Genomic DNA, 13,858 nt, shown 5'->3' on the forward strand with positions numbered 1-13,858 from the left:
TAATAGAAAAGTAAAGTCATCCGTTAAAATTTGAACTTTTGTTGGGAGAAAATATTCAGCATACATTCTGTAATTTTCTACTTTTGTTCCTGAAAAGAAAATGAAAGCATGTTTTAATTTAATATTTTATGCCTGATATATATATATAAACATATATATATATATATATAAACATATATATATATATGTGTGTGTGTGTGTATTATGAGACATCATATATGTATGAATATTCAAAATAGAAATTGAAACCAAATAAATAAGTTAAAATTTAAAATATTTTTGTTTAGGAGAATTGTTTATTTATTTATTTTTTTATAAGCATTAATATGGTGTTTTTTTTCCTCTCCCTGAGTGCTTTAAAGGTTATCTGCCCTTTGTTTATATTCTAGTCGCCCCCCCCCCCCCCAATTTATTATTTAAATATTTATTTAAATATTTTCTACGTGCATTTAATTAAGTTATCTATTGTTTAGGAGAAAATATTTAACATAAGTTCTGTAATTTTCTTGTTATATATGATCCTTCAAATTTATCCAATAAAGCTTGAACTTTGGTTGGGAGGAAATATTTAACATAAGTTCTGTAATTTTCTAGTTTTGATCCTGTAAGAAAATAGAAATCTGTTTTAATTTAATATTTTATGTGAGAAAAAAATATATACACATACATCATATGGAGCATTATCCATGTATATAGTCTTGGAAGTTTCTTTAAAACATTTAAAATTATATAAAAAAAAAAAGTCCTTTGTTGGAACATTATTTTGTCAATTAATCTCCCGTATCGCTGAATAGTTTTACTTACATGAACAAACAATAGTACCAATGAAGGGATCATCAGTTGTTTACCATGAAACACTGTATCAGGAATTTAAAAACAAAACAGTATATTAAATCATGGCTCCCCAGCAGTGTTGATCAAACACCACCTGCTTTAAAACATAGCATATTATCCTTCCAATGGCCTTAGCAAAAAGACTTCTGCCAGAAAATATCTGATGACGACGTCAGAAATCGTTTGGAACGTGTTGAACTTATTTTAATAATTGGAAAAATGAAAATATCAAATAAAATAACAAGTTTTTTTGTTTTTTTTTACAAGGGTGTCACAACTTATCAAGGCCCAGAGGCCACTCGAGGACAAGGGTTAATAGGTATACATTAGTCATTGTGATTTTAGCATAGTAAACAGTGGGAATTTTGTAACTTGGATTACTTAGGGGGACGATTCAATTAGAACTTGTTCACATTGGACTTTTTCTTTTTTTTTTTTTTTTTCATAGGTATCAACTCATTATCAAGGCCAAGAGGCCACTCAAGTATATAAAAAACAAATTTTGGTGACCCCATTCATTCAAGTTCTACTTCCTATTGTCATCGTATTGAGTATTTGGTTGGGATTAATAATATTAAATATTAATATTTATATTAAATTGAAGTTTACATTTGCTTTTGTCTAGTAAACTTTTCTCATCTATTGCTTATTTGGTGTATATATATATATATATTAGGAGGTATATTTGATAAAAACAAGGGAAAGAGTGCTCAATACATTAGTAGAGCTAAATATGTTTTTTATTATTATTTCAACCTTGGGTGTATCCATTACAAGTTGTTTCAATAAACGGGATAAAGATAATCCATTCATATCTTCAGATGGTTTAAGTTAAAATAAATTATAATTATAATTCCTTAGAATTTATTTTAACTTAAACCATTTTAAGATATGAACAGGTAATATTTATCCTGCTTATTGAAACGACTTATAATGAATTAAATTAATACACCCGAGGTTGAAATAATATATGCTCTTATTATAAGCTCTATCTCCTATTTGGTTTTATCGAGCTTTTACATCTGGTTCTTTAATATTTATGATATACTTTAGTTTTACCATCTTGGATCATTTTGGTAAATTTAATTGTAATTTATATATATATATATATATATATATATATATATATATATATATATATATATATATATATATATGGTCAAGTAATATTTTAAATAGACACAACACCTGAGTTCACTACTTCTACCCTTCTTTTCATCTCGCTCATTCTCCTTGTGCATGTGCATACCAAATCTAGGCCACACATAAGAGTTTGATATTGAGAATTTTTAAAATATTGGGTTGGGGCAGCCATTTTTTTTCTTTTTAAGATACCCTCACTCAACATGTTAGAAAGGTGTGATGCTGCTTTTGTAAATAATTTCTATTATTTATTTATATATATATATATATATATATATATATATATATATATATATATAATGCATGTGTGTGATGAGAATGATAGAAATAGTATGCCGTAAAAATAGAGAAATAAAAAAGGAACAAACCAAGTTATGTGTTCATCAACGTTTCGTCTTTATTTTGAGACTTCCTCTGGATAAATTAAATTGAGAAAACAAAACACCAGTACAAATATTTAAAAATTATTTTTGATGTAATGAAATGTAAGACCCTGTTCCATTTCAGAAAGGAAATAAACAAAGATTTAAAAAAAAAAAAAAAAACGGAATAAAAAAAAAAAAACGGAATACAAAAAAAAGATCTTACTCTCTTTCACAACAAGCCCCCACCTGTTTTTTATTTATTTTTTTTTTTTAAATTTCCAACGACTTGTTGCGCTTCTGAAACGACTTGTTGCTTTTCATTACATCAAAAATATGTTTTCAAATATTTGTACTGGTGTTTTGTTTTCTTAATTTCATTCATCCAGAGGAAGTCTCGCAATAAAGATGTTGAGTTGTAACGGACGTATTTGTTCCAAAAAAAAAAAAAATACGAATTGCATCATATCTTTTTAAATATATTTTAAATATATTAATGGCTATATGATGTTATAAAAAAAATCATACTTTCTTTCACAACGGTATTCCCCTTCTTTTTCATTACATCAAAAATATGTTTTCAAATATTTGTACTGGTGTTTTTGTTTTCTTAATTTCATTCATCCAGAGGAAGTCTGGGGTTGATGAACACATAACTTGATTTATTCCTTTATATATATATATATATATATATATATATATACATATATATATATATAAAAAATTTGCTATCCTGTACTTTAAAGAACCCCAACATCTATTAAACTGTAGAAGAGAAATAGCAAATAACTGTGTTCACAAGATAAAATTCACTCTAGGATAGCAATACAAAATAGTTTTAAAACTAACAAAAACAATAGAAAATAAACAAATAAATAAATTAAATAAACATGAATATACATAAACGATCACACATATATGTATGTATGTATATATATATATATGTATATATATGTGCATATATATATATATATATATTTATATATAAACTAACAATAAAAAAAAAAAAACGCTAACCTAGTTTTAAAACAGATCCTTTGTCCGATAAATGCATGCCCATTGGCTGATAGGAAGGGCGCGGTGGATACTAGAAAGCTGATTGGCTGACTAAAATCTCAGTAGAAGAGGAGCATATAAAAACCACAATTCGCGCATAAGCCTGAAGAGTCCTAGAGTGGATGAAACGCGGAATATTCAGTGTAGCTTAATCACCATATATATTTTATAAATTACTATATATATATATATATATATATATATATATATATATATACATTTTTTTTTTATTTCAATTCTATTTCACCTTTTATTTTTACCAATCCTTTAATTTATGAAGCTCAATGTAATTACAGAGCAATTAATTACACTACAAAATAGGTGCTGTAAAGAATTGTGCATGTCAACGTAATTAAAGGAATAAATTGTAGGATTGACAACATCTGGAAATTTGGAATACAGGCTTTTATCATTTATTTGTTTTATATATATATAATTATTATTATCATTATTATTCTAATTGCTTAGGTCCACCTGATGCACCCACTGAAGTAGATGTGACATGCCATCCAGACCGAGCGACTATTGTTTGGAAAGAAGGCAACAACAACTTTTCCCCAATCACTCAGTACATCGTGGAATTCAAGACCTCATTTGATTCTGTTTGGCATGAATCCGGGCGTACAGATTTCAAAGTTGAAGAATGGGAGATAGAATTAAGTCCGTGGTCAAACTATACATTCCGAGTCAAAGGTGTTAACAATCAAGGCACAGGAGCACCGAGTGAACCATCTCCCAATGTTTGTTCCACAAGTCCAGATGTTCCGTACTCAAATCCAGTTAATGTCCGTACTCTTTCTAACAAAAAGAAGTTCTTAGTCATTGTATGGGATGTAAGTTCATTTATTTATTTATATACTTATGTATTTGTAAATTCATTTATTTATATAGTTATGTATTTGTAAATTCATTTATTTATATAGTTATGTATTTGTAAGTTTATTTATTTATATAGTTATGTATTTGTAAGTTTATTTATTAATATAGTTATATATTTGTAAGTTTTTTGTTTATTTATATAGTTATGTATTTGCAAGTTCATTTATTTATTTATATAGTTATATATTTGTAAGTTTATTTATTTATCGGCCAATATGAGAAATACATACACACATGATTGTTTACTATAATAATTATTAAATACCTACAGACACTAGTGTTTCATCCTTTCAGGAATCATCAATGCAATGTCACAATTAACACCAGTCTAAAGATTCGAACCCGGCAACAGAACCATCTCTGACTTCATTAGCAATCACCCAATCCATTCGTTAACCGCAAGAAATAATATTGAAATTTAAACATTTATTTTAAAATGTTTTTTAACGTCTGTCAGAAGGATCTAATTATCATTATGATGATCTGCGCCTGAGAGCTAAATAGACCGACTTTTTATTTCAACGGAAAGTGCTCAACAATAAGAAACAAGTTTCTTAAAGGGGCCGACATAATTATGTCTAAATTTGTGTATCGTTTAATAGTATAAAATGTTCTTCTAATGAATGTGTGTATACAGAGTGTATATACGTTTGTACATACGTGTGTTCGTCTAATCTAGTTTTTTTTTTTTATTGTTTATTGAATTGATACGTGTTTAACATTTACGACAGTGTTAAACTTTTTTTTTTTAATCATTTCAACGTAAAAACTAACAGATACAGTTTAGCAACAGACATGTAACATTTACAACAGAAAGGGACAAATAACAGTTCTCTGGGATTTTAACATCGGCCAATATGAGAAACGTACCTGGTCCATCTTTGGTCCTGTTTGACAGAAAACTTCAAAGAAGATTCATCTCAATGAATCAATAAATCTTGGGTTTTCAGCAACTTTATTACTGATGTTTCCCCATTGGAAAGTTTTAGGTTCCTTACATTTGATAGACATTGGACCCCTCACTTCCCACAGGTGCTTCAAGTCATTACTGCCGGCTGGCTCCACTCTCTGTCTCCTTCAAGCTCTAACCACTGACTGAAAAAATCCTATGTATACAAAACATCTTCCTTCTAATGACGTTATCAACACATATCACTCATAACAGGGTTGTGACAACAGCATATTCTTATCATTCTTTTGATTCTCAAGTATATATCTGACGCAATTAATCAACTGAGAACCACATTTTTTTTTTTTTTACATGGGGGTCACCACTGATCAAGGCCCAAAGGCCACTCAGGGATAAGGGTTATTGCGTGTACAGTAATCAATGAGATAGTATTGTAGTAATCATTAGTATTGGGGGTTTTGATAGAGAGTCCTACTTAAGGGGGCGGTTTGTCAGGAGTTTGTTTGAAGACATCCAAGTTGTAGTCAGGTGGGAAACAGGCAAGCGGCAGAGAGTTTCACTGGCATGCAGTTCTAAGAAAGAAGCTTTGTTCATGGAATCTACGTTTGGATTTAGGCACAGATAAAGAGTGGGGAAAATTATTGACAGTAGTTTCAGCCAGACGGGTGTTTCTCGTTAAAGATTGGCGAGGGGGGACGAGAGATTGGAGCTCAGACGAGCACCTGCCATGGAAATAGCGATAAAACAAAGACAGGCTTGCAACGTCTCTTCTGTAGGAGAGAGGTTGCAGGGAAGAACCACATCAGTCTAAATAGAAACATATAAGATATTAACGGATATATACGCAAGAAGCAAAACAATGAAAAGAATATGCTGTTGTCACAGCCCTACTCATGACCATCAACTGATGTCTGTCATGTATATTTGTTTAATCAAGCTAACATTCCTGTTTTTACTAGTTATGAAAACTAACACTCCTTTTCATTTATAACGTAAATATTTTTAACCTAAAAAATAATGTTTCGTCTTGATACATTCTTTTTGTTATACAAAATATTTCTGACTTAAACACTGACAATCACCTGCTGCAGGCTAACTGGTATTTTCTGGGAGCCAATAACATAGCACGAATATTTTTCTTGCGGTGCTTAGCTATTATTACATCAATATAAAAAAAAAAATTATAATTGAACAAAAACTTTATTATATACTTAGCTATTGGATAAAAAAGGCCGTACACTAAAATTTACACAAATTTATCCAGTAGTATTGTTTTGAAAAAAATCAAATCAAGTTATCCTGTGCAAATTTCGGTCCTGGATATGACCTTAAACTATATCCAGTGGTGAGGGCCCCAGCTTGTGGGCTTTGGGGAGTGTGGAGCCACCCTTTAATTACCATTGCTCCCAGGTCCACTCTGACCCGGAGTGGTAGTACCTGTTAGGGTCCCAACTATGGGTTAAATAGAAACCGACGTGAAAACAACAAATATATTCTATTAAAAAAATTTTTCTTCAAAATCTTTGGATTCGGCATTAAATAACCCGAAAAGGGTTGATATGCTGTAAAACAAAAACCAACCAACAATCAACATAAGTGGAAATTTCAAATACAATTTAAAAATGGGGATAAGGTTGGAGCTTTGTTGACTCTTAAAGTTTGAGTTATGCCCCTTTAGTATCAACCTTTCATTAGAAAGTGAAAAATGGCCGATGGGATAATTCAACAAATAAATTTTTTTTTTATAACAAAAAATAATTTGCATAATTTTTGGCATACTCTCTTTTTTTTTTTTTTTTTTTAAATCAAACACATAAGTACGTGTGTTTTTCTATATTACTCTTTTCAGAAAATGTCTACCCTGGATTTTAATGGCCCTGGTTTCCGATATGAAGTGACTGTTGAGAAAGAAGGCAGCAAAACACTGAAATATGATGTCGATGGTAGTGAACCTGCTCGGAAAGAAATTCGCACCAACACAGTCTATGAACCTTACACTATTTCTGTCCGAGCCAGAAATGATCTTGGTTATGCCAAGAGTACCCCAGAAGAGGTCACAGGTCATTCGGGTGAAGATGGTAAGTAATTGCTTTAACAAATTTCTCTCTTCTAATATGTAAAGAAAATTATGAGTAAGGAAAATACTTGCCTAAAAAAAAAAACGCCCGTGCCTACTCATCTTGTACACTTCAGCTGCTGAATAAGTGAAGTTACATTTGGTCGCTACAAACAGCCATTTGTTTCAGTAATTGAGACTTCATCAGGCAATCCTGAACCATTCAATGCTATAGAAAATAAAAAACAAAAAAAACAAAGTTTCATTGACTGAAACAGATGGCTGTTTGTAGTGACCAAATGTAACTGTTTACCTTGGAATAAATAATAAAAAAATATTCTCTTGTTATCGAGCACTATCTAACAACCATGTTTTTTTCATTATTCCCTATTTTTGATTTTCTAGCCTGGATATATATATATATATATATATATATATATATATATATATATATATATATATATATAAAAGATAGGGAAATAAAGATTTAAGTTACATTAGAACTGTATTACATTATCATGTCAATAAGGATGAGAGTAGTTACAGTAAGTGAAAGGGAAGTAAGTGGAGGGGGGCTGTTTAGGCCATGGCATTTCGAAGCTAAATGCTTCTCATCAGACGAGGAGAAAATCAGCATTACACAAAGCCAGACACGCCTTCAGCATTTTTAGACCAATCTGGGGAACACCAGCCCTCTCATTCCAGAATAAGATTCGAATTTTCAACACCAATGTGAAGTCGGTTCTACTCTATGACTCAGAAACGTGGATAGTGACCAAGACCAACATCCACACACTCAAAACACTCACCAACAGATGTCTCGGAAACATCCTAAACATCAGATGACCAGAAACTCCAATGCACAAGTGTGGGAAAAAAACCAACCAAACCGCAATGGAGATAGAGATCAAAAAACGAAAATGGAACTGGTAAGGCAAGCCTAAAATTGATCGTTCAAGGCAGACATGGAAAAAGAACATTGAAGCTGAGACCAGGGCTGCTGTAATGACATGGGCCAAACTGAAGAGGACCAGCCAGAACCAGGTCTGTTGGAGGAGTGTCGTTGCGGCCCTATGTTCCCCAAGGAATCAAGAGGGCAAAATAGACAACACCGATTTTATATACATTTAAGGTTAGAAATAGGAAAGCTCAGGGGAGAATAATGAAAGGGAAGGGGAGTGAGAGCATTAGAAATATTACAAAGGCAAAAGAAGAAGGGTATTGAGTAGGATGGGGATTAGGTAATGAGAATATTTAGGGAAAAAGGTGTAGATTATAGGTTAGGAGAATAAGGAGTAGAGATATGGAGTAAAGATAGGGAGTAAAAATCGGGTATAAAAGGAAAAGGGAGAGAAAATAAAATAATTATACTCCCATGAATTTTCTTTGTGCGTGTGTGTTTATTAGTATTCATATTAAAAACACTTTTTTTTCTATTTATTTAAAAAGAAAATACAACTTTGTTATGTATGGGTCGTGGAATTACATTCATCTGCAAAAGATCTAGTTAATTTTTATATTCTTTTAAACATTCATTTTAATTAATCCGCTATTAGTTTTTTTTCGGTTTTCGTATGGGGATGATCATCTTTAGTTAATTATCACGTGTAATTATATTCATGCAGATATTCTACATGATTTATACTTGCCTAATATTTGCATAAAAAGGTTATAGTAAACACAAATATCTTTCTATATATATTTATGTATGCGTATATATGCTTCTTTAAAAAATTTTCCTACCAAACTCTTCTGTCAATTTTTGGTCTACAGGACATGAAAATATAGATTATTTGAACCTATGCAAAACTTTATATAAAACTGGGTTTTAGTCGGGGAAAACTGGTACAAAAGTGTGAACTTAAAAAAAAAAAATGCAATTTGCCAGGTGAAGGTCAAACGATGGCATTATGAATATGCATGCATAACGTAATAGCTGTTGGTTCATGTTTTAATTTTTTTTAGCCTTGCAGCAAACATGTCTTCATAGCTCAAGTATTAATGTCAAAGAAATAAATAAATCGTAAGCTAAACGTTTTGGTTATGATTCTTGGTGGTGGTGCACGACTCATTTTTAAAAAACTTTTTTAAAATCATTACGATATATTGGCCCCAATATAATATAATAATAAATACAAAATCTGCATTAATCAAAATATTATAGTTAAGTATATTTTACGACCGGGCAATGCCGGGTGGCCTGCTAGTGATATAATAAAAAATGAAAAAAAAAATAAGTGAATGCAGAAATAAATTTTTTTTTTTTAAATTGAAAATAAAAACAAAAAGTAAAATCGGAAATGTAAAATGACTTTCTAAAAAAAGGCATACACACTCCTATTGTACGAGTTTCACATAGGAAGCTTAATTAAAAGCAAAATAAAGAAAAGAAAAGAAATAACGGTTAAGGATTCAATTCAATTAAAGGCAACATTGCTGTAGAATACCTTTTTTTCTTTAAATCCTTACTTTCCGTTTTTCCTAGGTAATCTGGAGGAGGAGGGGGGGTGTAGGTGTAAAATTATTCCGGGAGCTTGTTTAAAGTCTGTGGCTGGTTTATAGGGTACCAAGTATGTAGAACAGATCTAGGTGAGATATTGGTGAGAAGTTTCTGTCGGGGAAGACCATATTTTGGTGTTCTGTTCACATCAAGGACAAACTGGAACATGCCAAGAAACTCTTGAGCATGTAGTGTGATAGGATCCCTTGCCAAGGGACCCTTTGTCACGTAAGAGTCAATTCCCAGTTGTGGCAGAACACCGATGATTGGTTTGGTTGATATGCTGTCGCCTCACTGGTCTGTCGTGCTAGAAGGAAAAGCAATTTCATGCACACAAAAGAAAACAATTCAGTGCTCTAGTCTACTTGATTAGTTTGCAGAAAAATGAATTACAAATATATAATTATGTACAATTGTCTTACAGTTCAATGTTCAATAATGTTTGACTCCACTAAGTCTATAAGTAGATTTCACTTCTCTCTTCGATATAGCAGTGAGGTTGCTGTGGGAAGCGGGGACGTGTGGCGATTCTCTACAAGTTGCTCTGTCTCAAACTCTCAACAACTGACTGACTCAAAAACTGTCGTTTTCGACTGTGCGCGCCATTGATATACTCAAGGGAGAGGTGAAACTGGGGCTGCTCCCTGGACCAATCATATCCAACAACGTAATCCCAGGGGAGCGCCCCCCCTCCCCCAATAAGTGCGCCTGTAGATCTGCAAACGTTCTCCTGGCCCCATGAAGTCACCCCCCCATGACTCTCTTGGTCGACGCACTGCACTTGAATTATAAACATCCTCTCTCCATCTGAGTCACCACTGGCTTTGGAGTACAAATTTCAAAAATGACGTTGATTTTCATAAAAATGGAAATCACAAACCTAATCTTTTCTCTCAGGTGGGTTTTTCGCCGTCACCCGGGCACACTGATGGTAATCAAAGAATAAAAGAATCATATCTGTCCGGCTTTCTCCAGTATCTCAGGAGTCTCAAGACCTCCCCCCAGTGGGGGAGCTTTACCGCTCTCTGGGACGGTCACATCACAGTAGTAGTAATTAAGGGAAACTATCGCTCAATCAAATAATAGGCTAACATATTGAGTAGAGTGGAGAATTCAGGTGCAAATATAATGGTAGTAGCCCCTCTCCCTTTTCCTAGGTTAAGAATGGCTTTCTTGTCTGATTGACTATATCTTATTATTTAGCAAAATGGACACCAGAAACCAAAAAGAGCAGACAATCTTTACTATAACTAAATAAACATTTACTTTGTTGTTCTGGATCTTAAGACAAAAATTAGTGTATAAGTTTTTTTTTTTTTTAGGATAAGGGTTCAACAAGTCCATATTGCCTCCACATGAGGGTAAATTTTTTTGTTTTTTTTATGTACGGAAAATTATAGTGAGTGAAAATTACTCACTTTAGAAACGCTCACATGTTGACGTGTTTTGTAAAGTTAGGGTACTAAAAAATAAAAAAATTGTGGCATTCAGCTGATTTTATCCTCAATAGTCATACAAAAGTAATGTGAATTCTCACAGTTTGTATGCAAATTAGATGATCCTGGGTTGCATAAAAAGCAAACTGTCTAAAGACTGGGGGGATTTGTTTATGTATTCTGAAACGTTAAGAAATTATTTGTTTTGCTTTTTATTTTAAAAAAAAAATGAATAAATGATGCTTTACATAAAACTAGCCTGGGTGCCTGGCATTACCCGGGTGTTTGGAGGTGTATGGCAAAAAAAAAAAAAAAAGAAAGTGTTTTTAGCCAAATTTTTGATATTTGTCATCTTAAGGGTTGAGCTACAAAACGATACTGATCTCGTGAAAATTCGTCGACTCTGTCAAAAGTTTTAGGCAGACAGACATACATACATACATACAAACATACAAACATACATACATTTAAACAGACAGGTGAGATTTATATTATAGATGATTAATTTTAAACGGTTTCAGTGTATATATTTTTCAAACACATTCATCCAATTTCTATTTCCAGTTCCAACAGAAGCACCAACAGGATTTGAACTCATGCCTGATCATGAACTAACAGCAGAAACTGCAGGATTTAGATGGAATCCAGTTTCAGAGAGTGCTGATAAGATTAAAGGTGCTTTCATGGGTTACAGGGTAGGTACAAATCTCTGTTATTAAAATTGGGTGACTTTTTTGTGTGTGTGTGTTTCTTCTCTTTTCGTGACTTACACCATGTATATCAAACATGTGGCCCGTGGGCTGCATATGGCCGATAGCAAGCTTATCTGCGAATTGCACAAACAGCAACTTTGAAAAAATGGGAGGGGGGGGATATAAAAATACTAGAGGTGTCGAAAAAGTAGTGATAACTTTTTTTTTTATCTATCCTCACTTTTGGAAAGTTTTCTATATATTGCTTCTACTGATGGAAACTTTAGAACGTCATGGACACAATGTATTTTCGAGTTATCATTATCTTTATTACGAAAGAAGTTACAGGTAATTATATTATGAAAACTCAAGAGGGATTTACAATAATTCATGTCAAAACAATCAAAACTTTTCAGAGAACTTTTCTGATCCTAAGTGAAAGCAATGTTTCTGGAATGAACTGGATTCGAACTTGGAACACTCAGGTCAGTCTGCATCATTATCCACTTAACCATGGAAAATTAAATGGATTATCTAAGTGTGAAATTATTAAAAGTTTTACTTATTTATTTTTCAGGTTTTATTCTGGAAACGGGGCCACAAAGAAACATCGTTGAAAAAAATCGACATTCAGAAAGACGGTACAAGCCGAAAACGACGAAGTCCTAAAAAAGTTCAAGCGATTGTAAACCTTCCGGCTTTCTCAGAACTAAGTTTGTCTGTCGTAGCAAGAAACACATATTATGAAGGACCTGAAAGTAATGTTATTGATGTAGATACACCAGAAGGAGGTAAGTAATTGTATTCTTTTTATTTTTGTTTGTTTTTTATTGTCATGTTCAAAGTATAATTTCTTTTTGACGTTTCTGAATTTTTGAGATGAGGATTGGTTATTCATATTATTTGGAGTCATCGGACTACTGTTCGCATTTTGGGTGTGATTTTCACAATGTTTCGGTCGATGTGACCTCCGATCTTCTTCAGGTGTATCTTGTGGAACTTGGGAATGTTTCTGTCGAACTTGGGAATTTGGATGAATTTCGAGTGGTTGGAGGTTACATCGATCGAAACGTTGTGAAAATCACACTCTAGGTGCTTGGTATGTCGGTAATGTTTTAGTTTTGGAGTTTTAAGACTAAAACTAAAACATTACCGACATACCAAGCACCCCCTCCCACCTTTCCCCCTTGTTCCCTTCCTCTTTTTTCCGCTCTTCTCGCACCCCTCCCCTGACATCATTCACTCTTTCATCCCATCATAACGAACATTTCTGTAAAAGTCTGAGGAAGCTATAGATGGCCAAAAAAACGGCCGGGTAGCTGAAACAATAATGTAACTTAACAGAAAGATACGGTAACAATAAATAAAACGCATATTTGCTCTACAACAGTATTGAGCACTTTTTTCAGGTTTTTATTAATTACCATTTCTACTAAATATATATATATATATATATATATATATATATATATACATATATATATATATATATATATACACACACAAGAAGTTACATCATGGACAGGAAGTTAAAAGTGAGATGTGACAAAGAGCATAACAATATCTTTCACCTTGACTGATGAACTCAGAGTATTCATTCTCTCTTTTTGGAGCTCTGTATCCCTCCACCTCCCCAGAGAGCAAGTGATGGAAATATGTACTTACTGGCCTCAACGTTGTGTAACTTTGATCATCTTACAAAAATCATCAAAACTAGCAGGACCTGTGGAAATTCCACAGCGGCATGTTTCATATGTAATATATTGCTGTGGACGTTCAGCATGAATGGAGATCCTGTGATATTAATATGGCCTTTTTGTTAAAACTATAAAAGTATTTCTGTAAGTAACAGTGTTAATGTAGTGTCAGAATATATCTGGCTATTACGGTTTGGCTCCTTGTTGGAGAATGTGACATATTTCCATTGTATGGATGCCCGGCGCGAACATAAACCCCACAATATCATTATACCATCTTTAGACAGGACAGA

General features: G+C 32.7%; 1 protein-coding gene across 6 annotated transcripts in view; it reads left to right on the plus strand.

The window, feature by feature from the left end:
- LOC145252785 (neuroglian-like) overlaps positions 1-13,858 on the plus strand; it is a 362,878-nt gene that overhangs the window by 299,964 nt on the left and 49,056 nt on the right. For all 6 annotated transcript variants that reach the window (XM_080112730.1, XM_080112733.1, XM_080112729.1 and 3 more), the window contains 4 exons: positions 3,864-4,228; positions 7,034-7,262; positions 11,741-11,871; positions 12,446-12,659. In XM_080112730.1, coding sequence (XP_079968856.1) covers positions 3,864-4,228; positions 7,034-7,262; positions 11,741-11,871; positions 12,446-12,659 — 939 coding nt within the window. The remainder of the gene's footprint in view (positions 1-3,863; positions 4,229-7,033; positions 7,263-11,740; positions 11,872-12,445; positions 12,660-13,858) is intronic.

The sequence above is a fragment of the Euprymna scolopes genome, chromosome 29 (genome assembly GCF_053919585.1).
Source record: "Euprymna scolopes isolate OS-2025 chromosome 29, ASM5391958v1, whole genome shotgun sequence".
NCBI classification, from domain to species: domain Eukaryota; kingdom Metazoa; phylum Mollusca; class Cephalopoda; order Sepiida; family Sepiolidae; genus Euprymna; species Euprymna scolopes.